The 26,877-nt window shown below is 50.9% G+C and overlaps 1 protein-coding gene across 3 annotated transcripts in view; it reads left to right on the top strand.

The window, feature by feature from the left end:
- The window catches only part of ei24 (EI24 autophagy associated transmembrane protein), a 59,283-nt gene that overhangs the window by 20,172 nt on the left and 12,234 nt on the right, over nucleotides 1-26,877 (top strand). For all 3 annotated transcript variants that reach the window (XR_005458137.1, XM_038778565.1, XM_038778564.1), the window contains exons 6-8: nucleotides 2,719-2,838; nucleotides 9,150-9,261; nucleotides 14,379-14,490. Coding sequence is in view for 2 of the 3 variants with exons in the window: in XM_038778565.1 (XP_038634493.1) it covers nucleotides 2,719-2,838; nucleotides 9,150-9,261; nucleotides 14,379-14,490 (344 nt within the window). In the remaining variant the exon portion in view is untranslated. The remainder of the gene's footprint in view (nucleotides 1-2,718; nucleotides 2,839-9,149; nucleotides 9,262-14,378; nucleotides 14,491-26,877) is intronic.

Here is a 26,877-nt window from a genome sequence, read left to right as displayed (position 1 = left end):
GGTAGGGTGCTCTTTCCAAGAGCGGGTGCAGACTCGATGGGCTGAATGGCCTCCTTCTGCACTGTAAATTCTATGAAATTCTATAACCCTCAATTCCAGTAGCTGGCGAAGCAGTCCCAATTGACCTCGTTGCCAAATGTAAAAGCTGCAAAGTTCAACAACCACTCGGCAGGTGAAAGTTAATTTGAATTAATCTATATACAATGGAGTACATCAAATTCCGCCTTACTCCTGACTCCCTGGGGATTGACTAAACAGCCACTCTGCGAGCTTGGACTCATGCTCAACTCCGTGCGCTCTGCTGAGCAACCACATTCATCCTTGTTTTCAAATCTTTCCATGACCTGTAATTTCTGTAATCTTCAGCCCCATCACCCTCTGAGATATCTGCACTCATCTTATCCTGGCCTTTTGTGCACCTGCGATTTGAAAAAATCAATAAATTCAGTGTACCCAATTCATTTTTTCCATTTAAGGGTCAATTTAGTGTGGCCAATCCACCTATCCTGCATATTTTTTTGGGTTGTGGGGGTGAAGCCCACGCAAACTCCACACGGACCATGACCAGAGCCAGGATCGAACCTGGGACCTCGGCGCAGTGAGGCAGCAGTGCTAACCACTGTGCCACCGTGCTACCATGCTCCTGCGATTTTAATCACGCCAACATTGGTGGGCAGACTATCAGTTGCCAAGGCCCTAAGCTCTGAAATTTCCCCCCACAACCTCACTTTCCCCTTTTAAGACACTCCTCTGATTTAATATCTCCTTACGTGGCTCAGTGTAATATTTTATTTTGTAATGCCTTCGATTAATGTAATTTTGTTATGTTAAAGGTGCTGTCTAACTTAAAGTAAAGTTGGTGTTTTACATCTGAGGCCATTATTGAGTTTGTGAACGCAAACAAGCTGAATCAATAGGAATTTGGACATTAGTCCAGGATCCAGGATGCCTCAGTGTCATGTGTGCATGTGAGCATGCGTGTGCTTGCTTGTATTTTGATTCAGCTCCCATGTGCTGAGTAAACCATCTCCCACCATCTCAAGTCCTTTACTAAGGCTGTAGTCCAGTGATATTATTCTATCATCAGTATTTGTGGCTTCCTTAGAGGAAGGTAAAGAGGAATGGTGACAGAATTCCAATACTTTAATTTTAGTTTTAAAGGAATCCTGATGGTGGGATTCTGGGCATGATTCTCTGGAAACATTTCTAAGTTAATTTGTGGTGTGTTTTTCAGGAAGTGTCCCCCTGGCTCTGCCGGTGAGTTCCCCTATTCAATGACACTTAGTCATTTTTTTGCGGCCCTGTCCACACTTCAAATATTCTTTAGCACTGGGGAGCTGAACTCCGAGATCGGGCCGCCATTTTGAAAGGGTGCCATGATCTCTAAGTGAGCTTGTGGGTCAGGGAGCCATCCTGCACAGTCCCTGATCACTCGTGGTTCTGATAGCCCAGGGGACCTCCCCCACCCCCTGGGAGCTGTTTCACCTGGTCTATGTTAGTGTGGACCGGTGCTGAACGACACCCAACTGCGGCCTCCCTTGGGGAGGCCAGAGAATCGCGGGAGGCCGGTGGATGCTGGGTAAGATCGACAAAGTCGGTTTAAAACCGGCTTTGGCGCACCTTTTGGTCCCGTCCCTTGTGGGCGAGATTTGGACTCCAACGCCTCGCGCGACTTAGCTGAATCCCTTAAGGCGTGAAGACTATCGGGAAGACCATGAGAGAGCTCTCCCGGCATTCACCGGCCGCATTGTGCTCGAGGGAGAATGCAACGCGGCCGGTGGATCGCGACCTCTGTTTCACTTAAATTGACTGCTGTTACCAATCATCTGATCAATTTAAGATTCTCACCAGTTATGTTTACAGCAATTATGTCACATTGCTTGATCCTTCAGTGAAGATGTCCACAGATTCCATGATTTTACTGAGTTCCCAATCTTAACCATTTTATACCAGGCAGTATGCAGAATTAGGGAGCCTCCCTTTCTCAGTGGGCACTGCAGGGTCTGGGGTGCTTTATTGACCTTATCAATCACATTTTGGTTTGATTTTTTAAGCTTCTTTTGCCCTTTGTTTTTGTTTAAGCAGTATCCCTTTAAGGGGCTGTCCCTTTTACTTTGTCCCTCAATTTCTTTAATTTAGTTTAATTGTTTCGATCAAAATAGCAGGTGGGTTAGGCAGTTCCTGCAGCAGACACACGGCAGGCTATAGCCATAAACCAAGCCCCCAGGTCACCATGACATTGGCAGAGAAATAGCAAGGAAAAACTGAAAATGCGCACTGGTTGTTTTAAGGTTGCGTACCCTTAAATAAATAAATAACCTTCATTGTCACAAGTAGACTTACATTAACAATGCAATGAAGTTAATGTGAAAAGTCCCTAGTCGCCACATTCCGGCTCCTGTCCGGGTACACAGGGATTTTTCAGAATTCTCAGCTGGTACGGGAATAGAACCCACGCTGCTGGCCTTGTTCTGCATCACAAACCAGCTGTCTAGCCCACTGAGCTAAACAGCCCTTCATCAGTGGCATGGGAGCAAGTTAAATACCTGTGGAAATATGTTTAAAAGAAAATAATAGTGTGAGCAGGGGTTGGAGGGGGGGGGGGGGGGGAAGGTAAATACTCTCATTGTTATCCCCCCCCCCCTCACCACGCTTTGAAAAACAAACATTAAGGCAGTTTTTACAGTGAATAATTGTTTAAAACATTTTTTGTTACAGGACATTGCCGACCTAGCATTTAAAGTGTCTGGGAGGAAAGCACAACCCTTCCCCAGTATCAGCAAGATTATTGCAGACATGCTGTTCAACCTGCTTCTGCAGGCCTTGTTCCTCATTCAGGTAGGTATGAAGCACAGTGCTGGATGAGACTGGTAAATGGGTCAGGCTGCAGCTGAAGTTGCAGAGCAGCTGCAGTTCCAATTGATTTCTTTTTTTTTGACCTGACTCCCATGGATTATTTGAGCCCTATGCTGTAATATTAGGAGGAAAACACAGACTGGGCAGTCAGTGAATGAGAAAGCAGGGCAGAGAGTAAGGGAAGTCTCGATTAAACTGCATTTATTTCAATGCAAGAGGCCTGACCGGGCAAGGCACATGAACTCAGGGCATGGATGGGTACATGGGACTGGGATATTCTAGCTATTACTGAAACATGGCTAACGGAGGGGCAGGACTGGCAGCTCAATGTTCCAGGATACAGATGCTAAAAGAAAGATAGAACAGGAGGTAGGAGAAGAGGGGGAGTTGCATTTTTAATTAGGGAGAATATCACAGCAGTACTGGGAGGGGATATTTCCGAGGGTGCACCCACTGAGTCTATATGGATAGAACTGAAAAATAAGAAGGGAGAGATCGCTTTGATAGGATTGTACTACAGGACCCCAAATAGTCAGCGGGAGATTGAGGAGCAAATATGTAAGGAGATTGCAGATGACTACAAGGAAAGATAGGGTGGTAATAGTTGAGGACTTTAACTTTCCCAACATTGACTGGGACAGCCATAACATTAGGGGCTTGGATGGAGAGAAATTTGTATTCAGGAGGAATTTCTCATTCAATATGTGGATGGCCCGACTAGAGACAGGGCAAAAGTTGACCTCTTGGGAAATAAGGAAGGGCAGGTGACAGAAGTGTTAGTGGTGGATCAGTGACCATAATTCCATTAGATTTAAGATGACTACGGAGAATGATGGGTCTGGCCCAAAAGACAGGACTTTGTAGGAGATCCGGCATGGCTGAACAAGGTGTTCAGGGACTTCTACAGTAAGCTTTATATCTCGGAACCCCCCCGCGGGGCCGGTGAGGATGAGGCGCTTTCTGGATGGACTGACCTTCCCAAAAGTGGGTAGAGTGTTGGTAGGCGGGCTGGGGGCCATGCAATCGGGAAAAGCCTCGTGGCCGGATGGGTATCCATTGGAGTTCTATAAAACATTCTCTGAGATAGTGGGGCCGGTGCTGGTTAGGGTTTTTAATGAGGCAAGAGACAGAGGGGTCTTACCCCTGACGATGTCACAGGCCACCATCTCCCTGATATTGAAACGGGACAAAGACCCGGAGGCATGTGGGTCCTATAGGCCGATCTTTCTGCTCAATGTAGATGCAAAATTACTGGCCAAGCTCTTGGCTGCTAGGATTGAGGACTGTGTGCCGGACGTTACTATGGAAGACCAAACCGGGTTCGTCAAGGGCAGGCAGTTGGTGGCCAACCTAAGAAGGCTGCTGAATGTGATCATGATGCCCCCCGGAGAGTAGGGAGGTAGAGGTAGTTGTGGCAATGGATGCCGAGAAGGCTTTCGACCGAGTTGAGTGGGACTATTCATGGGAGGTGCTGGGACGATTTGGGTTCAGGGAGGGCTTTATCGCCTGGGCTAGGCTGCTGTACCAGGCTCCGGAGACTAGTGTAGGGACGAATAGGACGACGTCTGACTATTTTAGACTGTACCGAGAGACAAGGCAAGGGCCGCTCCCTATCCCCACTGCTGTTTGTGCTAGCAATAGAGCCACTGGCAATTGCCCTGAGAGCTTCTCGGGGTTGGAAGGGCTGGTACGGGGGGGGGGGGGGGGGGGGGGCAGAGTTTTGTTATACGCCGACAACCTGCTCTTATACATCACAGATCCAGTGGATGGGATGGATGAAATCATGGGAATCCTGAGGGAATTTGGCTGGTTCTCGGGGTATAAACTGGCAGAAAGTGAGTTGTTTGTAGTCCAGGCGAGGGGCCGGGAGGGTCGGCTGAGGGGGCTGCCGTTTAGGTTAGTAGGGGACAGTTTTAGATAGTACAGTCTAAAACAGTCTCGGCATCCACAGCCACAACTACCTCTACCTCCCTACTCTCCGGTGGGCATCATGATCACAGTCAGCAGCCTTCTTAGGTTGGCCACCAACTGCCTGCCCTTGACGAACCCGGTTTGGTCTTCCATAGTAACGTCCGTACAGTTTTAGATACTTGGGGATACAGGTGGCGCGGGACTGGGGCCGGCTGCACAAGTTGAACTTATCTCGGTTGGTGGAGCAAATGAGGGCCGAGTTCCGGAGGTGGGATGCACTCCCACTGACACTAGCGGGGAGAGTGTAGACGGTTAAAATAACGATCCTCCCAAGATTCCTGTTCGTATTCCAGTGTCTCCCCATTTTCATTCCGCAGTTCTTTTTTAAGAAGGTCAATAAAATTATTATGGGATTTGTGTGGGCGGGAAAGTCCCCGCGGGTGAGGAGATTGATGCTCGAGAGGAACTGAGGGGAAGGGGGGCTGGCGCTGCCAAACTGTAGTAATTACTACTGGGTGGCCAACATAGCAATGATAAGGAAGTGGATGGTGGGTGCGGGGTCGGTTTGGGGGTGGTTGGAGGCCGTTTTGTGCAGGGGCACCAGTTTGGCAGCCCTGGTTACGGCGCCCCTGCTGCCCCCGCCGGCACATTACTCCACCAGCCCTATAGTGGTGATGACTTTGCGGATATGGGGCCGATGGAGCATCGGTTTGGTCCCCAATTTGCGACAATCAACGGTTTTGCCCCGGGGAATATGGACGGTGGGTTCCGAACATGGCGGAGGGCTGGGATTGAGAGGATAGGGATCTTAGAAGGGAGCTTCCCAAGCTTGAGGGCGCTGGAGGAGAAATTTGGGCTGGCGAGAGGGAATGATTTCAGGTACTTGCAGGTACGGGACTTTCTACGCAGACAGATTCCATCCTTCCCACGCCTGCGGAGGTGAGATAGAAGAGGTCGTATGGGCGGAGGCGGTGAGCAGGGTTAACGCGACCGCAACATGCGCTAGGCTCAGCCTGATTCAATTCAAGGCGTCCACCGGGCCCACATGACAGTGGCCAGGATGAGTAAATTCTTTGGACTGGAGGACAGATGCGCCACCAGCGAACCATGTCCACATGTTCTGGGCATGTCCAAAACTCAGGGGGTACTGGCAGGAATTCGCAGATGTTATGTCCCGGGTACTGAAAACAAGGGTGGTGATGAGTCCAGGGGTTGCAATTTTTGGGGTTTCAGAGGACCCAGGAGTCCAGGAGGAGAGAGAGGCTGATATTTTGGTCTTTGCTTCCCTGGTAGCTCGGCGACAAATTCTGCTGGCATGGAGAGACTCAAAGCCTCCGAAGTCGGAGGCCTGGCTATCGGACATGGCGAGCTTCCTCGGTCTGGAGAAAATTAAGTTCGCTCTGAGAGGGTCACTGTCAGGGTTCGCCTGGAGGTGGCAACCATTTATCGACTTCCTTGCGGAAAATTAATCGTTCGGGGGGGGGGGGTTAGGGCAACGGAGATTAGGGGGTTAGTTAGGCAGGTCCTTGTGGGAGCAGAGCTGGTTTTTGCACTATGTTAATTGTTTTTTGCACACTGTTTTGTATTGTTGTTTACTATGCCAAAAAGCCACAATAAAATTGTATATCAAAAAAAAGGAGGCATATGACATGCATCGGCAGTTGGGATCAAGTGGATCCCTTGAAGAGTATAGAGTTTGTCGGCGTGGAGTTAAGAGAGAAATCAGGAGGGCAAAAAGGGGACATGAGATTGCTTTGGCAGATAAGGCAAAGGAGAATCCAAACAGCTTCTACAAATACATAAAGGGCAAGAGTAACAAGGGAGAGAGTTGGGCCCCTTAAGGATCTACAAGGTCATCTCATGTGCGAATCCACAAGAGATGGGCGAGATCCTAAATTAATATTTCTCATCGGTATTTACTGTTGAGAAAGGCATGGATGTTAGGAAACTTGGGGAAATCAATAGTGATGTCTTGAGGAGTGTATATATTACAGAGAAGGAGGTGCTGGAAGTCTTAAAACGCATCAAGGTAGATAAATCCCCGGGACCTGATGAAATGTATCCCAGGGCGTTGTAGGAGGCTAGGGAGGAAATTGTGGGTCCCCTAGCAGAGATATTTGAATCGTTGACAGCCACCGGGAGGTGCCTGAAGATTGGAACATAGCAAATGCTATGCCTTTGTTTAAGAAGGGCTGCAGGGAAATACCTGGGAACTACAGACCAGTGAGCCTAATGTCTGTGGTGGGTAAGTTGTTAGAAGGTATTCTGAGAGACAGGATCTACCCGCGTTTAGAGAGGCAAGGACTGATTAGGGACACTCAGTATGGCTTTGTGGTGGAAAACCATGTCTCACAAATTTGATTGAGGGGGTAACCAAGAAGGTAGATGAGGGCAGTGTAGTTGATGTTGTCTACATGGACTTTAGCAAGGTCTTTGACAAAGTACCGCATAATAGGTTGTTGCATAATGTTAAATCTCATGGGATTTAGGGTGAGGTAGCCAATTGGATACAAAATTGACTTGACATCTGAAGACAAAGGGTGGTTGTAGAGGGTTGTTTTTCAAACTGGAGGCCTGTGACCAGCAGTGTGCCTCAGGGATCAGAGCTGGATCCCCTGTTATTTGTTATTTATATTAATGATTTGAATGAGAATTTAGGAGGCATGGTTAGTAAGTTTGCAGATGACATCACGATTGATGGCGTGGTGGACAGTGAAGAAGGTTATCTCGGATTGCAATGGAATCTTGACCAATTGGGCCAGTGGGCCGATGAATGGCAGATGGAGTTTAATTTAGATAAATGTGAAGTGATGCATTTTGGTAGATCGAATCGGGGCACAACCTACTCAGTTAATGGCAGGGAGTTGGGGAGAGTTATAGAACAAAGAGATCTAGGAGTACAGGTTCATAGCTCCTTGAAAGTGAAGTCACATGTGGACAGGGTGGTGAAGGTGGCATTCAGCACGCTTGGTTTCATTGATCAGAACATTGAATACAGGAGTTGGGACGTCTTGTTGAAGTTATACAAGACATTAGCAAGGCCACACTTTGAATACTGTTTCCAGTTCTGGTCACCCTATAATAGAAACAATATTATTAAACTAGAAAGAGTGCAGAAAAGATTTATCAGGATTCTACCTGGACTTGATGGTTTGAGTTATAAGGAGAGGCTGGAAAGACTAGGACGTTTTTCGCTGGAGCGTAGGAGGTTTAGGAGTGATGGTCTATAAAATAATGAGGGGCATAGAGAAGGTAGATAGTCAACATCTTTTCCCAAAGTTTAGGGAGTCTAAAACTAGAGGGCATAGGTTTAAGATAAGAGGGGAGAGATACAAAAGGGTCCAGAGGGGCAATGTTTTGACACACAGGGTGGTGAGTGGCTGGTACGAGCTGCTAGAGGCAGTAGGAGAGGTGGGTACAATTTTGTCTTTAAAAAAGCATTTGGACAGTTATATGAGAAAGCTGGGTATAGAGGGCTATGGGCCAAATGCGGGCAATTGGGATTAGTTTAGTGGTTAAAATCTGGGTGGCATGGACAAGTTGAGCTGAAAAGCCTGTTTCCATGCTGTAATGAGTCAAAAAGTGTTTATCCTTCTTTGCCTCAGCAGGCCAGGGAATTTTCCTTCACAGCACCACTTCTTTGTTGGATTATATATTTTTTAAATATAATACAAAAATAGTTCTGTTAGTTAATAAAAATCTCCAGTGTGAAAGTAAATTGTAGGGAAACATCAGAAGTTTCAGATTCAGTCCCAGCTGATCTCAGCTGGAACAGTGTAAGGGACATGAAAGCAAGACTGGCATTTATACAGTGGTTTTCACCTCGGAACATCCCAAAGTACATGAAAACTAGTGAAGCATTCTTGAAGTGTAGGCACTGTTGTAATGTAGGAATTGCGGCAGCCAATATACGCACAAACACCAATTTGCTAATCTGTTTTTAATTGGCATTGATCCCTGTTGAATGATAAATATTTGCCAGGACATCAGAGAAACTTTGGTCCTCTTCAAAATAGTGCAGTGGAAATATTCATATCCACCTGAGAAGACAGACGAGGCTTTGGTTTAACATCTCATTGAAAGACAACACTCCCTCAATCCTCTACTGCAGTGTCAGCCAAGATATCTGTCTCTGAGATGGAGCACAAACCCATAACCTTCTGATTCAGATGAGTAGTCTATCATGGAGTATAGCTGATGTTCAGTTAGATTAAATGCCCATGAACTAGGCTGAGGAAAATTAAGTCAGGGTTCCTACTGCTGACTGCTATTCAAAAGCCTCTGTTGGAAAATGCAAGTGTGGTGATTCAGCAAGGACTGGACAAGCTATGCTATTCTTATCATGGAACTCTTGTCTCATTTACTTCATTTCTTTTCCTCAGGGGCTGATCGTGAGTCACTTTCCCATTGAAATCATCGGACAGCTGGGCAGCCTGTTCCACATGTCAATGCTGTACTCTCTCTACTGCTTTGAGTACAAATGGTTCAACAATGGTGAGTAAAGTCTGTGCCAGTGACACCTGCCGAATGAGACAAAGGAGTGAAAATGTGCCTCAACACACGTAATCCTGAAGCATGAGGAAGGGACAGCTTGTCTCATCGAGCCTGTTCCACACTGCGATGATGCAGTTTTTGCATGCTTACATTCACCCGCCTCCTTCCTGCTCCCGCATCCACACAGCCCCTCTTCCCCACTAATCAGGCAATTCACCAGGAGAAGGAAAAGCCTTTGTCAATTTACAAAAAGTACTCTGGGGGAAAATTGCTCTCTGACCCACAAAAGAGTTTAGGTAACTTCCAAGAGACCACGGTGCCTGCATTAAATCAACACTCAGTTGAAGTTCGCAACATGCAATAAACCCTTTAATCTCACCTAGTTCTGTTCTGAGGGGGTAATGTAGATTGGTCCACCTGGAGTCAGCTTGGTGCCTGCTCCACAAGACCACTACTCTGAAAAGGGCCTCCGTTCACTGCTGAAACATGAGAGATCGCTTGAATTCGGACTGGCAACACAAACTGCTGAACGTTTTAAAGCATTTTAAGCATAGCAGCACAATGGTTAGCACTGCTGCCTCATGGCACTGAGGATCCGGGTTCAATCCCGGGCCCAGAACACTGTCCACGTGGAGTTTGCACATTCTCCCCGTGTCTGCGTGGGTTTCACCCCCACAACCCAAAGATGTACAGGGAAGGTGGATTGGCCACACTAAATTGCCCTATAAATGGGGGAAAATTTGAATTGGGTACATTAAATTTTAAATTGAAAAAAAAAATAATAAACTTATAAAACCATATGCATACGTTGAAGATGACGATCCTCCGGAGATTCCTGTTCGTGTTTCAATGTCTCCCCATCTTTATTCCGTGGTCCTTTTTTAAACGTGTCAACAAAGTGATCTCTGGCTTTGCAGGTGAGGAAGGGGAGAGGGCGGGCTGCCGCTGCCAAATTTTAATAACTATTATTGGGCGGCAAATCTAGCCATGATCAGGAAATGGGTGGTGGGGGAAGGGTCGGCATGGGAGCATAAAGAGGCTTCCTGCAAGAGCACCAGTTTGGGGGCGTTGGTAACTGCGTCTCTGCCGTTCCCGCCAGCACGGTACTCCACCAGCCCCGTGGTGGTGGCAGCCCTGAGAGTCTGGGGGAGACATGTGGGAGAAGAGGGAGCATCGGTCTGGTCCCCAATCTGTAATAATCACCTGTTTGCCCCGGGAAGTATGGATGGGGGTTCCAGATATGACGGAGAGCAGGGATTGAGAGGATGGGGGATATGTTTATGGAGGAGATCTTTCCGAGTATGAGGGCGCTGGAGGAGAATTTTGGGTTGGCGAGGGGAATCAAATTCGGGTATCTGCAGGTGCGGGACTTCCTACGTAAACAGGTGGCAACCTTCCCGCTCCTACCACTTAGTGGGATTCAGGACAGGATAGTTTCCAGAGGGTGGGGAGGAGAAGGGAACGTCTCGGACATTTACAAGGAACTTATGGGGTCAGAGGAGACACAGAGCCAAGGAGCTGAAGCGCAAATGGGAGGAGGAGATGGAGGATGATCTATAGGCGGACACGTGAGTAGAGTCAACACGTCCGCAACATGTACCACACTCGGCCTGATACAATTTAAGGTCGTTCACCGGGCTCACATGACAGTGGCCCGGATGAGCAGATTCTTTGGGGTGGAAGACAGGTGTGCAAAATGTGTGGGAGGACCAGAGAACCATGTCCACATGTCCTGGGCATGTCCGAATCTTCGGGGATTTTGGCAGATGTCATGCCCACGGTGTTAAAAACAAGGGTGGTGCTGACCCCAGAGGTGGCGATTTTCAGGGTGTCGGAAGACCCCAGGAATCCAGGAAGAGAAAGAGGCAGATGTTCTGGCCTTTGCTTCCCTGGTAGCCCGGAAACGGATACTATTAGCTTGGAGGGACCCAAAGCCCCTGAAGTCAGAGACCTGGCTATCGGACGTGGCTAGCTTTCTCTGTTTGGAGAAAATCACGTTCGCCTTGAGAAGGGTCACTGTTCGGGTTCGCCCGGATGTGGCAACCGTTTGTCGATTTCTTCGTGGAAAATTAATCGCCAGCAGAAGGGGGGGGGGGGGTTCGTTTAGCTTAGAGTAGGGGGTTAATAAAGGTGGGACCTCTAAGGGAGGGAGAAGGCTTTTGCACTATGTTTATAGTTTCATGTACATTGTTGTTGTTATAATACCAAAAAATACCTTAATAAAATGTTTATTAAAAAAAAAATTATAAAACCATATGACGTAGGAGCAGAAGTAGGCCACTTGGCCCATCGAGTCTGCTCTGCCATTCAATGAGATCCGATATAATCCTCAACTCCACTTTCTAACCGTATCCCCAAAATCTTTGATTCCCTTGCTGATTAAAAACCTGTCTCTCTCAGCCATGAACATATTCAATGGCCCAGCCACTATAACTCTCTGCGGTAAAGAATTTTACAGATTAACTACCCTCTGAGAGAAGAAATTCCTCCTCATCTCTATCCATCTTGGGGCGGCACAGTGGTTAGCACTGCTGCCTCACAGCTACCGTGTCTCGGGTTCAGGTCAGTCCTCGGGTGACTGTCTGTGCGGAGTCTGCACATTCTCCCGTGTCTGCATGGGTTTTCTCCGGGTACAATTTCCTCCCACAGTCCAAAGATGTGCAGGTTAGATGGATTGACCATGCTAAATTGCCCCTTAGTGTCTGAAAGGTTATGTTGGATTACAGGGATAGGGTGGAGGTGTGGGCTTAAGTAGGGTGCTTTTTCCAAGAGCCATTGCAGACAAGATGGACCGAATGGCCTCCTGCACTCTAGATTCTATTTTTATAAATGGATGAACCCTTACTCTGAGATTATGTCCTCTGGTCCTAGACTCGCCCACAAGAGGAAACATCATCTCAGCATCCCCCCAGTCCTGAGAATCCTATATGTCTCAATAAGCCCACCTCTTATTTTTCTAAACTCCAGTGAGTACAGGTTCAATCTACTCAACCTCTCCTCATAAGAAAATCCTTCCATAATTGGGATCAACCTCTTGAACCTTCTATGGACTGCCTCCAATGCCAGTATATATTTCATTAGATAAGGGGATAAAACTATTCACCGTATTCCAGGTGTGGTCTAACTAGTAGTGCCTTGTATAGTTTTAGCAGGACTTTCCTATTTTTATACTCCATTCCTTTTGAAATAAAGGACAACATTCCATTTGCCTTCCCAAGTGCTAGCTTTTTGTGATTAATGTGCAAAGACCCCCAAATCCCTCTGTGCTGTAGTGTTCTGCAGTCTTTCTCTATTTAAATAATATTCAGCTCATTTATTCTTCCTACCAAAGTGCATAACTTTATACTTTCCTACATTATATTCCATCTGCCAAGTTTTTACCCACTTACCTAATCTGTCTGTATCCTTCTGTGGACTCTGTGTTGTCCTCACAGTTTGCCTTCCCGCCTATTTTTGTGCGATCCGCAAACTTGCCGAAAGTACTTTCACTTCCCTCGTCCAAGTCATTAGTATATATTGTGAGTAATTGTGGCCTCAGCACAGAACCCTGTGGTAATCCACTAGTTATTGATTGCCATCCTGAAAAATCTCCTCTTATCCCACTCTGTCTTCTATCAGTTAGCCAACCCTCTGTTCATGCTAATATACCCCCAACACCATGGGTCTTATCAAGTAGCATTTTGTGCAGTACCTTAGCAAATGCTTTTTGGAAATCCAAACATATTACATCTCCTAGTTCCTCTTCACCTATCCTGCTTATTACCACCTCAAACAATTCGAATAAATTTGACAGGCATGATTTTCCCTTCACGAAGCCACGCTGACCCTGTTTAATTATATTATGCATTTCTAAATGGTCTGCAATTACAGCCTTTATAATGGCCTCTAACATTTTCCCAATGACAGAGGTTAAGCTAACTTGCCTACAGTTACTTGCTTTTTGTCTCCCTTCTTTTTTTAAAATACATTTAGCGTACCCAATTCATTTTTTTCCAATTAAGGGGCAATTTAGTGTGGCCCACCCACCTAACCTGCACATCTTTGGGTTGTGAATGTGAGACCCAAGCAAACACTGAGAGAATGTGAAAACTCCACACGGACAGTGACCTAGAGCTGGGATTGAACCTGGAACCTCGGCGCAGTGAGGCAGCAGTGCTAACCACTGTGCCACCGTGCTGCCTCATCTCCCTACTTTTTTGAATAAAGGTGTTACATTGGCAGTTTACGGGGACTTTTCCAGATTGTAAGAATTCTTGGAAGATTACTACCAGCTTATTCACTATCTCTGCAGCTACTTCCTTTGATATCCTGGCTACAACCCATTAGGTCCAGGGGGCTTATTGGCCTTTAGACCCACTAATCTCTAATATGTTTCCCTAATGATTGTTATTGTATTTATTTTCTCCCACCTTCTGATTATTTATTTTTGGAATGTTATTAGTATCTTCCACCATGAAGACTGATGCAAAGTATTTGTTCAACTCCTCTGCCATTTCCTGGATCCCCATTATTATTTCCCCACTCTCATCCTCGAGAGGGCCTGTGTTCACTTTGGCCTCTCTCTTCCTTTTTATATATTTAAAGAAACACTTTCTGTACATTTTTATATTACTTACTAGTTTATCCCTCCACAGTTTATCTTCTCCCTCTTTATTATTTTTTGGTCATCTTTTGTTGGTTTTTAAAACTTTCCCAATCATCTAGCTTGTCACTAATCTTTGCCACATATTTATGTTTTTTTCTTTCAGTTTAATACTATCCCTCACGTCCTTGGTTAACCATGTTTAATTTATCCTCTTCATAGAATCCTTCTTCCTCACTGGGAATGCCACTAGCCATCTCAGCAGCCCAGCATGAGGCCCAGCAAGGTGGCTGGGGCAGGGGGATTTGGCCATTCTTGCCTTAGGTGCAGCACACCTCAGATGTACCTTTCAGCGCTCGAGGATGAAAGTCTGTATCCTACAAGGCTCCATAGTTGCTCGATATGTAATATAGATGACCGTGATCAGATTGGTGTGATTATCACAAATGGGCTAGTTGAATTGTATAGCACCACCTGATGACTGAAAGCTGCTCCAGATTCACATTATTAACTTTGTTCTTTTTGCTATGTACAGGGGTGGAGATGCATCAGCGCCTGTCCAACATTGAAAGGAATTGGCCTTATTATTTTGGTTTTGGCTTGCCTCTGGCTATCCTCACTGCTCTGCCATCTTCCTATGTGATCAGGTTCGTCATATGCAGCACCAGCCACACGATAACGTAATGGCTGTTTTAAATAAAATCTACAGGCGCCTTGGCTTTATTAAAAGAGGCACACAGTATAACGGCAAGGAAGTTATGCTGAATCTTTATAAATCATTGGTTAAGCCCCAGCTGAAACATTGTTCCTAACTGGGTGCCACACTTCAGGAAGGATGTCATTGTGGAGAGGGGATGCAGGGGAGATGAACTTGAGCAGGATCAGTGAAAAGTTATGTGGAAAGGCTGGAGATGCTGGATTTGGTCTCCTTAGATCAGAGAAGATTAAGGAGAGATCTAATGTACGTCTTAAATTATGTTGGATTTGATGGAGTAAAATAGGAGAAGCCGTTTCCTTTGGGAAGAGGGTGGGTAACTAGGAGACACGGATTGAAAGTGATTGATAACAGAACAGAACTGGAGGTAAGGTGAGAACATCTTTGCACTGCTGATCTATTCTGATCTGGAGTGCACTGCCCGAAAGAACAGTGGTAGCAGATTCAGCAACTTTCAGAAGGAAATTGGATAAATACCTGAACAGGAGCAAAATTGTAATACTGTGGGGGAAATAGCTGGGGATTGCAATCTAATTGGGACAGCTCTTCGAAGAGTTGACATTGACATGATGGACATAATGGCCTCTTGTGCTATAAAATTCTATGATTCTGTATTAGTATAGCATCCCCTTCCTTCTAAAACCATTGTCATCACCTACTCCTCAGATAAACATCCTGCACTCTTCTGCCCTTGCACTCTGCTGCAGCATCTTCTCCCTACCTTTCCAAAGTTCTTGAATGTCTTGTTGCCTCCTAAATTTGTAAACTTTGCCACAGCACCCTGTTTGAATCTTTCCAGTCAAGTTTCCACATTTTTAAAATAATAAATTTAGAGTACCCAATCAATTTTGTTTCCCAATTAAGGGGCAATTTAGTGTGGCCAACACACCAGTCCTGCACATCTTTGCGTTGTGGGGGTGAGACCCATGCAGACATGGGGAGAATGTGCAAACTCCACACGGACAGTGACCTGGGCCGGGATCGAACCAGGTCTCGGCACCATGAGGCAGCAGTACTATCCACTGCACCACACTGCCACCCCAGGTTTCCACATTTAACCATAGCACCATAATGGGCACAGTGTTTGATGCATTATCCATCTTAGCTTCTGTAACTTTTGTCCATACAATTCCTCCTCCAACCCCACTCCTCCATTGTTAAAATCAGTAGGATTAAAAATTGCACACTTATCCAATTGTAGCAAAAACATCTCCAACAATGACTTATCTCCCCATTCCCCTACTGTTACCTCTGACGTTCCCCCAAACACCCATCCTTGGCCTCCTCATCCACAATCAATACTTAGCGGCATCATCTGCAGAATTGGGATAATGTTCCATGATTCTGCTGACCACACCCAGCTCTATCCCTCCACCTCAACTCATCTTGTCAGACTCCGGTCATGGATGAGTGCAGTCTTCTGCAGCTAAACATTGGTAAAACCGAATTGGGTCAGACTACTGTACCAGGCCCCAAAAGCTAGCATAAGGATGAACAGGACAACGTCAGACTATTTCAGACTACATCACGGGACTAGACAGGGATGCCCACTCTCCCCGTTGCTGTTCGCGCTGGTCATAAAACTGTTGCCGATTGCCCGGAGACCTGCAAAGGGGTGGAAGGTAAATGACTGGGGAGGGAGGGGGGGAAGCACAAGGTCTCTTTCTATGCGGATGGCCTGCTTCTGTACATGTCGGACCCACTGGCCGGGATGGACAATATACTGGAAACATTGAGAAAGTTTGGCCGGTTCTCAGGGTACAAATTAAATATGACCAAGAGTGAGATGTTTGTAGTGCAGGCAAGGGGCCAGGAGAATAGGCTGAAGGAGCTGCCATTTAGGCTGGTTGGGCAAAGTTTCCGATACTTGGGGATACAGGTGGCACGAGACTGGGGCAGGTTACATAAGTTAAATTCGACTAGAGTGGTGGAACAAATGAAGAGGGAGTTTCGGAGATGGGATGAACTCCCGCTATCACTTGCGGGAAGGGTGCAGACGGTAAAGATGACAATCCCTCCAAGATTCCTGTTCATTTTTCAGTATCTCCCGATCTTCATTCCACAGTCCTTCTTCAAAAGGACCAGCAAAATTATTATGAGCTTTGTCTGGGCAGGAAAATCCCCGCGGGTGAGGAAAGCGATGCTGGAAAGGAACTGCAGCGAGGGGGGACTGGCGTTGCCGAATCTGATCAACTATTACCGGGCGGCTAACATAGCCATGATAAGGAAATGGATGGTGGGTATGGGGTCTATTTGGGAGCGGGTGGAGGCAGCTTCGTGCAGGGGCACCAGCCTGGCAGCCCTGGTCACGGCTCCCCTACCGTTTTCACCTGCCAGGTACTCCACCAGCCCGGTACTGGGGGCGGCCCTGTGGATATGGGGCCAATGGAGGAAACACGTTGGGGAGGTGGGTGAGTTGGTCTGGGCTCCAATATGTGATAATCATCGATTCGCCCCCGGGAACATTGATGGAGGGTTTCGAACATGGAGGCGGGCGGGGATGAGGAGGGTAGGCGATATGTTCCTGGAGGGGAGCTTTGCGAGCATGAGGGCTTTGGAGAAGAAATCTGGGCTGGTATGGGGAAATTACTTCAGGTACTTACAAATGCAGGACTTTACACATAGACAGATCCCATCCTTCCCATGCCTCCCGCCAATAGAGATCCAGGACAGAATAGTCTCTAGAGGAGAAGGAGGAGAGGGTAGCGTCTCGGATATTTACAAGGTGCTCATGAAGGGGAGAAGAGTCCCAGACGGAGGAACTGAAACTCAAATGGGAGGACGAACTCGGCGGGGAGATGGAGAACGGGGTATGGGCGGAAGCTCTGAGAAGGGTCAACTCAACCGCAACATGTGCCAGGCTCAGCCTGATTCAGTTTAAGGTCGTTCACCGGGCCAACATGACGGTGCTCGGATGAGCAAATTCTTTGGGGTAGAGGACAAGTGCGCTAGATGCGCGGGAGGACCAGCGAAACATGTTCACATGTTTTGGGCATGCCCTAAGCTTAGTGGGTACTGGGAGAGATTTGCTGGTGTCATGTCCCGGGTACTGAAAACAAGGGTGGTGATGAGTCCAGAGGTGGCAATTTTCGGGGTTTCGGAAGACCTCCGTCTGGGAGTCCACAAGGAGAAAGAGGCCGATGTTCTGGCCTTTGCTTCCCTGATAGCCCGGCGACGAATACTGCTGGCATGGAGGGACTCGAAACCCCTGAAGACCGAACTATGGCTTTCGGACATGTCGAGTTTTCTGGGTCTGGAAAAAATCAAGTTCGCCTTGAGGGGATCTGTACTGGGGTTCGCCCGAAGGTAGCAACCATTCATCAACTTCTTCACGGGAGATTGAACGTCAGCAGCGGGGAGATTAGAGTAGAGCAGGAGGGATAAATAGGCGGGTGGTGTATATGGGAGAGGACCGGTTATGTGCACTATGGTTTGGTTGAAGTGTTGATTTTCCGTTGATGTTTGCACATTTCTGCAATCTGTAACTGTTTACAATGCCAAAAAATACCTCAATAAAATTGTTTGTTTAAAAAAAAAACATTGGACTTCCGGTTGCGGCTATGCGGAGCTAAGCCGCACGTTCGGCAGCTCCCGCCAGGAATGGACTTTTGGGATCTTTTTAGGGCCCCCAGCGGTACTTATTCGACGATTCCTGACGTGGGAAGGAGTCAGCAGCAGTTCCCCATCGGTATATGGCCTGGACCAGGAGCGGAGCGAGCAAGATAGCGGTGGCAGCGCCAAAGAAAAAGCGAGGGAAGAAGCACAAGATGGCGGCCGGCGGTGACCTAGAGACATGGAGGCAGTGGGCGCAGGAGCAGCAGGAGACTCTCCAGCGCTGCTTTCGGGAGCTCAAAGCGGAGCTGCTAGAGCCGTTGAAGGCTTCAATCGACAAGCTACTGGAGACGCAGACAGCCCAGGGGGTGGCAATCCGGAGATCCGACAGCAGGCCTCTGAAAGAGGCCTCAGCCCTCGCGGTAAAGGTGGAGATGCATGAGGCGCTCCATAAAACGTGGCAGGAGCGGTTCGAGGAGAACCGGTCGAGGCGGACAAATTTGCGGATCCTGGGCCTCCTGGAGGGGTCAGACCTGGGAGCCTACGTGGTCGTCCTGCTGAATTCGCTAATGAGAGCTGGGTCCTTTCAGGGGCCCCTGGAGCTGGAGGGGACCCACAGAATACTGGCAAGGAGGCCCAAGCCGAATGAGCCGCCACGGGCGGTGCTGGTGCGGTTTCACCGGTTCGTTGACCGACAGTGTGTGCTCAGGTGGGCCAAGAAGGAGCGAAGTAGCAGGTGGGGGATGCGGTGGTGCGGATCTACCAGGACTGGAGTGCGGAGGTGGCTAAGCGGAGAGCCGGGTACAACCGGACGAAGGCGGTGCAACACAGGAAAGGAGCGAAGTTTGGCATGTTGCAGCCGGCGCGTTTGTGGGTCACCTACAAGGACCGACACTTTTACTTCGAGTCCCCGGAGGAGGTGTGGGCCTTTGTGCAGGCCGAGAAGTTGGACTCAAACTGAGGGTTGGGTACGGGGGTCTGTATGTAACTGTGCTATTTTTCTGAGGGGGGGCTTTCTGTTTAATGCTAGTTCTGTGTTTTCAGGGCGGGTGGGGCAGTGTCTTTTTGCGTGGGTTCGGTGGATGGGCTCGAGGCGGGAGATAGACTTGCAGTGTGGGGAGCTGATGGTGGGAAGGGGGCTGGGGCCCCGAGAGGGGCTTGGGCCGACACTGGGAGCTGCCTTAGAGGAGGTGGGGTCAGATAGGTGGAAAGCGCGGGCTTTTTCCCGTGCTGAGGGTTGATGGGGTCAAAGCGGAGAAGCGCGGGCTTTTTGTTTCCCACGTGAGAGGGGGAGGAGGAGAGCCTGCTGGTGGACACTGGGGAGGAGGGGTAGCCCCACGATGGGAGGGGTCGGAGGAGTGGCGGGAATTGCCGGGGTCAGCAAGAGTCAGCTGGCTTACGGGAGTACTATGGAGGGAGTAACGTGGCTAGGAGGGGTCCTAGCTTTGGGGGGGTGTGGTGGGGGGGTACCGGGTTGTTGCTGGAATGGCCAGGGAGGAGCTGGAGTATGCAGGGGGGGTCGAGATAGGGGTTTGCCGCCGTGGGGAACGGGCCGAGCGGGGGGCGCTGGCCAGTGGCGGGCAGGGGAAGGGTTATGGCTAGTCGGCGGGGGAGGGGGGCAGGGAGCCCCCTGATCCGACTGATAACTTGGAATGTGAGGGGACTGAACGTGCCGGTCAAACGGGCCCGTGTGTTTACGCACCTGAAGGGGCTGAAGGCGGACGTGGTCATGCTTCAGGAGAACCACCTGAAGGTGGCGGACCAGGTTAGACTGAGGAAGGGATGGGTAGGCCAAGTGTTTCATTCAGGGCTGGATGCAAAAAATCGAGGGGTGGCGATCCTGGTGGGAAAGAGGGTGTCGTTTGAGGCGTCAAATGTGGTGGCAGACAGCGGCGGGAGGTATGTGATGGTGAGTGGCAAGCTGGAGGGGGAACGGGTGGTGCTGGTGAACGTATACGCCCTAAACTGGGACAATGCAGGTTTTATGCGGCGCATGTTGGGCCGCATTCCAGATTTGGAGGCGGGGGACCTGATAATGGAGGGGGACTTCAATACAGTGCTGGATCCCCCATTGGATAGATCCAGGTCCAGGACGGGTAGGAGGCCAGTGGCGGCTAAGGTGTTAAGGGGGTTTATGGATCAGATGGGAGGGGTGGATCCTTGGAGGTTTGCGAGGCCGAGGGCCAGGGAGTTTTCATTCTTCTCCCATGTGCATAAGGCCTATTCCCGGATCGACTTTTTTATTAAGAGCATGGGGTTGATTTCGAGGGTGGAAGATGCCGAATATTCGGCGATAGTCATTTCCGACCATGCCCCGCACTGGGTGGACCTCGAGCTGGGGGAGGAGAGAGACCAGTGCCCGCTCTGGCGCTTGGAGGTGGGGCTGCTGGGAGGTGAAGAGGTGGGCGGGCGGGTTCGAGGTTGTATCGAGAGGTACCTGGAGGCCAATGATGATGGGGAGGTCCGAGTGGGGACGGTCTGGGAGGCATTGAAGGCGGTGATTAGAGAGGAGTTGATCTCCATCCGAGCCCATAGGGAGAGGAGAGAGAAGGAGAGGCTGGTGGGGGAGTTGGTGAGGGTGGATAGGAGATACGCGGAGGCTCCGGAGGAGGGATTGCTGGGGGTGCGGCGTAGTCTTCAGGTCAAGTTCGACTTACTGACTACCAGAAAGGCGGAAGCTCAGTGGAGGAAGGCACAGGGAGCAGTCTATGAATATGGGGAGAAGGCGAGTAGGATGCTGGCGCATCAGCTCCGTAAGCGGGATGCGGCCAGGGAGATTGGTGGAGTTAAGGATGGGGAGGGAATGTGGTGCGAAGGGGGGTAGATATCAATGGGGTCTTCAGGGACTTCTACGGGGAATTGTATCGGTCTGAACCCCTAGCGGAGCGGGGAGGAATGGGGCGCTTCTTGGACCGGCTGAGATTCCCGAAGGTGGAGGAGGGGCAGGTGGAGGGACTGGGGGCGCCGGTTGAGCTGGAGAAGCTAGTCAAAGGGATAGGGAACATGCAGTCGGTGAAGGCGCCGGGACCGGATGGGTTCCCGGTCGAATTCTATAAAATATATGCAGACCTGCTAGTTAGCTAGTTAGCCCCCTGTTGGTTAGGACCTTTAACAAGGCAAAGGAGGGGGAGGGGGGGGGTTGCCCCCGACTATGTCCCGGGCGCTGATTTCCTTGATCCTTAAGCGGGACAAGGGCCCCCTGCAGTGTGGGCCATACAGGCCGATCTCGCTATTAAATGTAGACGCCAAGCTGTTGGCGAAGATCTTGGCCACAAGAATAGAGGACTGTGTGCTGTGGGTCATCCACGAGGACCAGACGGGGTTTGTGAAGGGAAGGCAGCTGAACACCAACATACAGAGGCTCTTGAATGTTATAATGATGCCGGCGTTAGCGGGGGAAGCGGAGATAGTGGTGGCGCTAGACGCGGAGAAGGCCTTTGATAGGGTTGAGTGGGGGTACTGGTGGGAGGTGCTGGAAAGGTTTGGGTTTGGGGAGGGGTTTGTCAGATGGGTGAGGTTATATGAGGCCCCAATGGCGAGCGTGGCCACGAATAGGAGAAGATCGGAGTAGTTTCGGTTATACCGAGGGACGAGACAGGGGTGTCCCTTGTCCCCCTTGCTCTTTGCGTTGGCAGTCGAACCCCTGGCCATGGTGTTGAGGGAGTCGAGGAACTGGAGGGGACTAGTGCGGGGGGGGGGGGGGGGGGGGGGGGGGGGGGGCACCGAGTGTCGCTTTATGCGGATGATTTATTGCTGTATGTAGCGGACCCAGTGGGGGGAATGCTGGAGGTGATGAAGATTCTCAGGGAATTTGGGGACTTCTCGGGGTACAAGCTCAACCTGGGTAAGAGCAAGCTGTTCGTCGTGCACCCGGGGGATCAGGAGGAGGGGATAGGTAGGCTCCCACTAAAAAGGGCGGAGAGGAGCTTTAGGTACCTGTGAGTCCAGGTGGCCAGGAGCTGGGGGGACCTACACAAACTTAACCGTACAAGGCTGGTGGAGCAAATGGAGGAGGAATTTAAAAGATGGGACATGTTGCCGCTGTCGCTGGCGGGCAGGGTGCAGTCAGTCAAGATGACGGTGCTCCCGAGGTTTTTGTTCCTGTTCCGGTGCCTCCCCCTCCTTATCCCGAAGGCCTTTTTTAGGAGGGTCAACAGGAGTATTACGGGATTTGTATGGGCGCATGTGACTCCGAGGGTGAGAAGGGTGTTTTTGGAGCGGGGCAGGGATAGGTGGGGGGCTGGCGCTGCCCAACCTCTGTGGGTACTATTGGGCTGCCAACGCAGCGATGGTGCGTAAGTGGGTAATGGACGGGGAAGGGGCAGCATGGAAGAGGATGGAGATAGCGTCCTGTGTGGACATGAGCCTGGAGGCGCTGGTAACGGCGCCGTTGCCGCTCCCTCCAACGAGGTATACCACGAGCCCGATGGTGGCGGCTACCCTCAAAATTTGGGGCAATGGAGACGGCACAGGGGGTAGGTGGGGGCCTCGATAGGGTCCCCGATACGGGGGAACCACCAGTTTGTTCCAGGGAGAATCGATGGCGGGTTCCTGAGTTGGCACAGGGCGGGTGTTAGGAGGTTGAGGGCGCCGGGCTACTAGGGACGCAAAGGCCAAAACACCAGCCTCTTTCGCCTCCTGCACTCCCGGCTCCATCCCAACCCCAAATATCGCGAGTCCCCTGCCTGGCTTGACCCTGGCCCCTACCACCCTTGACACCGTCCTCGCCACCCCCTGCCATAATTCCCCCACTGCCGGGCATGCCCAAAGCATATGGGCATGGTTCGCTGGGCTCCCCGAACACCTAATGCACCTGTCCTCACCCCCAAAAAACCTGCTCATCCTCGTCCCGGACAAATGAGCCCTGTGCAGTACCTTGAACTGGATGAGGCTAAGCCTCGCACATGAAGAGGAGGAGTTCACCCTCTCCAGGGCGTTCGCCCATGTCCCCTCCTCAATCTGCTCCCCCAGCTCCACTTCCCACTTAGCCTTCAGCTCCTCTACCGACGCCTCCTCCACCTCCTGCATCACCTGGTAGATGTCAGACACCTTCCCATCCCCGACCCACACACCCGAAAGCACCCTATCCCTTACCCCCCGCGGGGGCAGCAAAGGGAACCCCTCCACCTGCCACCTAGCATATGCCTTGGCCTGAAGGTACCTGAACATATTGCCCGGGGGGAGCTCAAACTTCTCCTCCAGCTCACCCAGGCTCGCAAACCTCCCGTCAATGAACAGGTCTCCCAATTTCCTTATGCCCACCCTGTGCCACCCCAGGAACCCGCCATCAATGTTCCCTGGGACAAACCGGTGGTTCCCCCGCAGCGGGGCCTCCACCGAGCCCTCCACTTCCCCCCTATGTCGCCTCCACTGCCCCCAAATATTGAGGGTAGCCGCCACCACGGGCTCGTAGTGTACCTCGTTGGAGGGAGCGGCAACGGCGCCGTTACCAGTGCCTTCAGGCTCGTGCCTCCACAGGACGCCATCTCCATCCGTTTCCATGCTGCCCCCTCCCCATCCATTACCCACTTGCGTACCATCGAGACATTAGCCGCCTAATAGTACCCAGAGAGGTTGAGCAGCACCAGCCCCCCTCTATCCCTGCCCCGCTCCAAAAAGACCCTTGGAATCCCGTGCGCCCAAACAAATCCCGTGATGCTGTTGTTCACCCTCCTAAAAAAGGCCCTCGGAATAAAAATGGGGAGGCACTGGAACAAAAACAAAAACCTCGGGAGCACCGTCATTTTAACGGACTGTACTCTACCCGCCAACGACAGCGGCAGCATCTCCCACCTTTTAAACTCCTGCTCCACCAACCTAGTAAAATGAAGCCTATGCAAAGTCCCCCAACTCCTAGCCACCTGAACCCCCAGGTACCTAAAACTCCTCACTGCCCTTTTTAGCGGGAGCCTACCAATCCCCTCCTCCTGATCTCCCGGGTGTACAACAAACAGCTCGCTCTTGCCCAGGTTCAACTTGTAGCCCGAGAAATTCCCAAACTCAGCAAGAATCTCCATCACCTCTGGCATTCCCCCCACCGGGTCTGCTACATACAGCAGCAAGTCATCTGCATAAAGTGACACTCGGTGCTCCTCCCCACCCCGCACCAGACCCCTCCACCTCCCCGACTCCCTGAGCGCCATGGCCAGAAGCTCAATTGCCAACGCAAAAAGCAAGGGGGACAGGGGGCACCCCTGCCTCGTCCCACGGTAGAGCCTGAAGTACTCGGGCCTCCTCCCATTTGTCGCTACACTTGCCATCGGGGCCTCGTACAGCAACCTCACCCATTTAATAAACCCCTCCCCAAACCCGAACCTCTCTAACACCTCCCACAAGTACCCCCACTCAACCCTATCAAAGGCCTTCTCCACATCTAATGCCACCACAATCTCCGCCTCTCCTTCTGCTGCCGGCATCATTATCACATTTAGCAGCCTTCGCACGTTAGTGTTCAGCTGCCTCCCCTTCACAAAACCCGTCTGATCTTCATGTATCACCCCCGGCACACAGTCCTCTATTCTAGTGGCCAAGATCTTCGCCAGCAACTTGGCGTCCACATTTAACAGTGAAATTGGCCTATATGATCCACACTGCAAAGGGTCCTTATCTCGCTTCAGGATCAGGGAAATCAGCGCCCGTGACATCGTCGGTGGCAAAACTCCCCCCTCCCGTGCCTCGTTCAAGGTCTGAACCAGCAGGGGCCCAACAGGCCCGCATATTTTTTATAAAATTCAACCGAGAACCCATCCGGTCCCGGCGCCTTTCCCCGACTGCATGTGGCCAATCCCTCTAACCAGCTACTCCAACTCGATCGGCGCCCCCAGTCCCTCCACCTGCTCCTCCTGCACCCTTGGAAATCGTAGCCTGTTCAAAAAGCTCTCCATTCCCCCCACCACCACCGGCGGCTCCGACCGGTACAGTTCCCTGTAGAAGTCCCTGAACACCCCATTGACTCTACCCCCTTCCGCACCACATTTCCCCCCCCCCCATCCTTCACCAATCTCCCTAGCCGCGCCCGCTTGCGGAGCTGATGCGCCAGCATCCTGCTCGCCTTCTCTCCATATTCGTAGACCGCTCCCTGCGCCTTCCTCCACTGTGTCTCCGCCTTTCTGGTGGTCAATAAATCAAACTTGGCTTGCAGGCTACGCCGCTCCCCCAACAATCCCTCCTCCGGGGCCTCCGCATACCTCCTATCTACACTCAGCAGCTCCCCCACCAGTCTCTCCCTCTTCCCCCCCCTCTCCCTATGGGCTCGGATGGAGATCAGCTCCCCCCTAATCACTGCCTTCAGAGACTCCCACACCATCCCCACCCGGACCTCCCCAGTATCATTGACCTCGAGGTACCTCTCAATACATCCCTGGACCCTCCTGCACACCTCCTCATCAGCCAACAACCCCACGTCCAGACGTCAAAGCGGGCGCTGGTCCCGCACCTCCCCCATCTCCAGATCCACCCAATGCGGAGCATGGTCCGAAATCGCTATAGCCGAATATTCGGCACCCTCAGGACCAGCCCCCTACTCAGGACAAAATAATCAATACGGGAATAAACCCTGTGCACGTGGGAGAAAAAAAGAGTACTCCCGAGCCCTCGGCCTCCCAAACCTCCAGGGATCCACCCCTCCCATCTGGTCCATAAACCCCCTCAACACCTTGGCCCCCGCCGGCCTCCTGCCTGTCCTAGAACTAGAACGATCCAGTGGGGGATCCAGCACCGTATTGAAGTCTCCCCCCCCCCCCCCCCCCCCCAATGATCAGACCCCCCGCCTCCAGGCCAGGAATGCGGCCCAACATACGCCTCATGAAACCAGCATCATCCCAATTTGGGGCATATACATTTACCAACACCACCCTCTCCCCCTGCAGCTTACCGCTCACCATCACATATCTGCCGCCACTATCAGCCACCACCTCAGACGCCTCAAACGCCACCCTCTTCCCCACCAGGATCGCCACCCCCCGGTTCTTCACGTCGAGCCCTGAATGGAAAACTTGCCCCACCCACCCCTTCCTCAGACGAACCTGGTCCGCCACCTTCAGGTGAGTCTCCTGAAGCATGGCTACATCCGCCTTCAGCCCCTTCAGATGCGAAAACACCCAGGCCCGCTTAACCGGCCCATTCAACCCCCTCGCGTTCCACGTGATCAGCCGGATCAGGGGGCACCCTGCCCCCCTCCCCCGCCGACTAGCCATAGCCCATCGACTGCTCGCCCCTGGCCAGCACCCCCCACTCGGCCCGTTTCTCATGGCGATAGAACCTCACCCCGACCCGCACCAACTCCTCCCTGGCAAATCCAGCAGCAACCCGGTATTCCCCCCCCCCCAAGGCTAGGACCCCTCCTAGCCCCGACGCTCCCTCCATAGTACTCCCGTGAGCCAGCTGACTTCTGCTGACCCCGGCAGCTCCTGCCCTAACTCCGACCCCTCCCGATATGGGGTCACCCCCCCGCAGCAGCTCCTTGGCACCGCTCCAGTGCGGGAAAACGGAACTGTATTCCCCACCCCTTGCCTCCAGCTCCACCGCCCTCATCCCGCAGCGCGGGAAACCAGAGGAAAGCCCGCGCTTTCCCACTGCCCCACCCCGCCCCCTCAACGCAGCTCCCAAGTAGCAGTCCCAACCCATCCACCAACCCCGTACAAACAAGAAAACAACCACAGACCCCAAAAAACACAAAACCATAACCAACACTATCCGAAAGCAGAAACAAAAACAGAATAGCCAGCAACAGCATAAACAGTGATACAAAAAAACCCCACAGTCCCCA

The sequence above is a fragment of the Scyliorhinus canicula genome, chromosome 19 (genome assembly GCF_902713615.1).
Source record: "Scyliorhinus canicula chromosome 19, sScyCan1.1, whole genome shotgun sequence".
NCBI classification, from domain to species: Eukaryota; Metazoa; Chordata; class Chondrichthyes; order Carcharhiniformes; family Scyliorhinidae; genus Scyliorhinus; species Scyliorhinus canicula.
The sequence above is the reverse complement of the archived record's forward strand: the minus strand, read 5'-3'. Positions and strand labels throughout refer to the sequence as shown.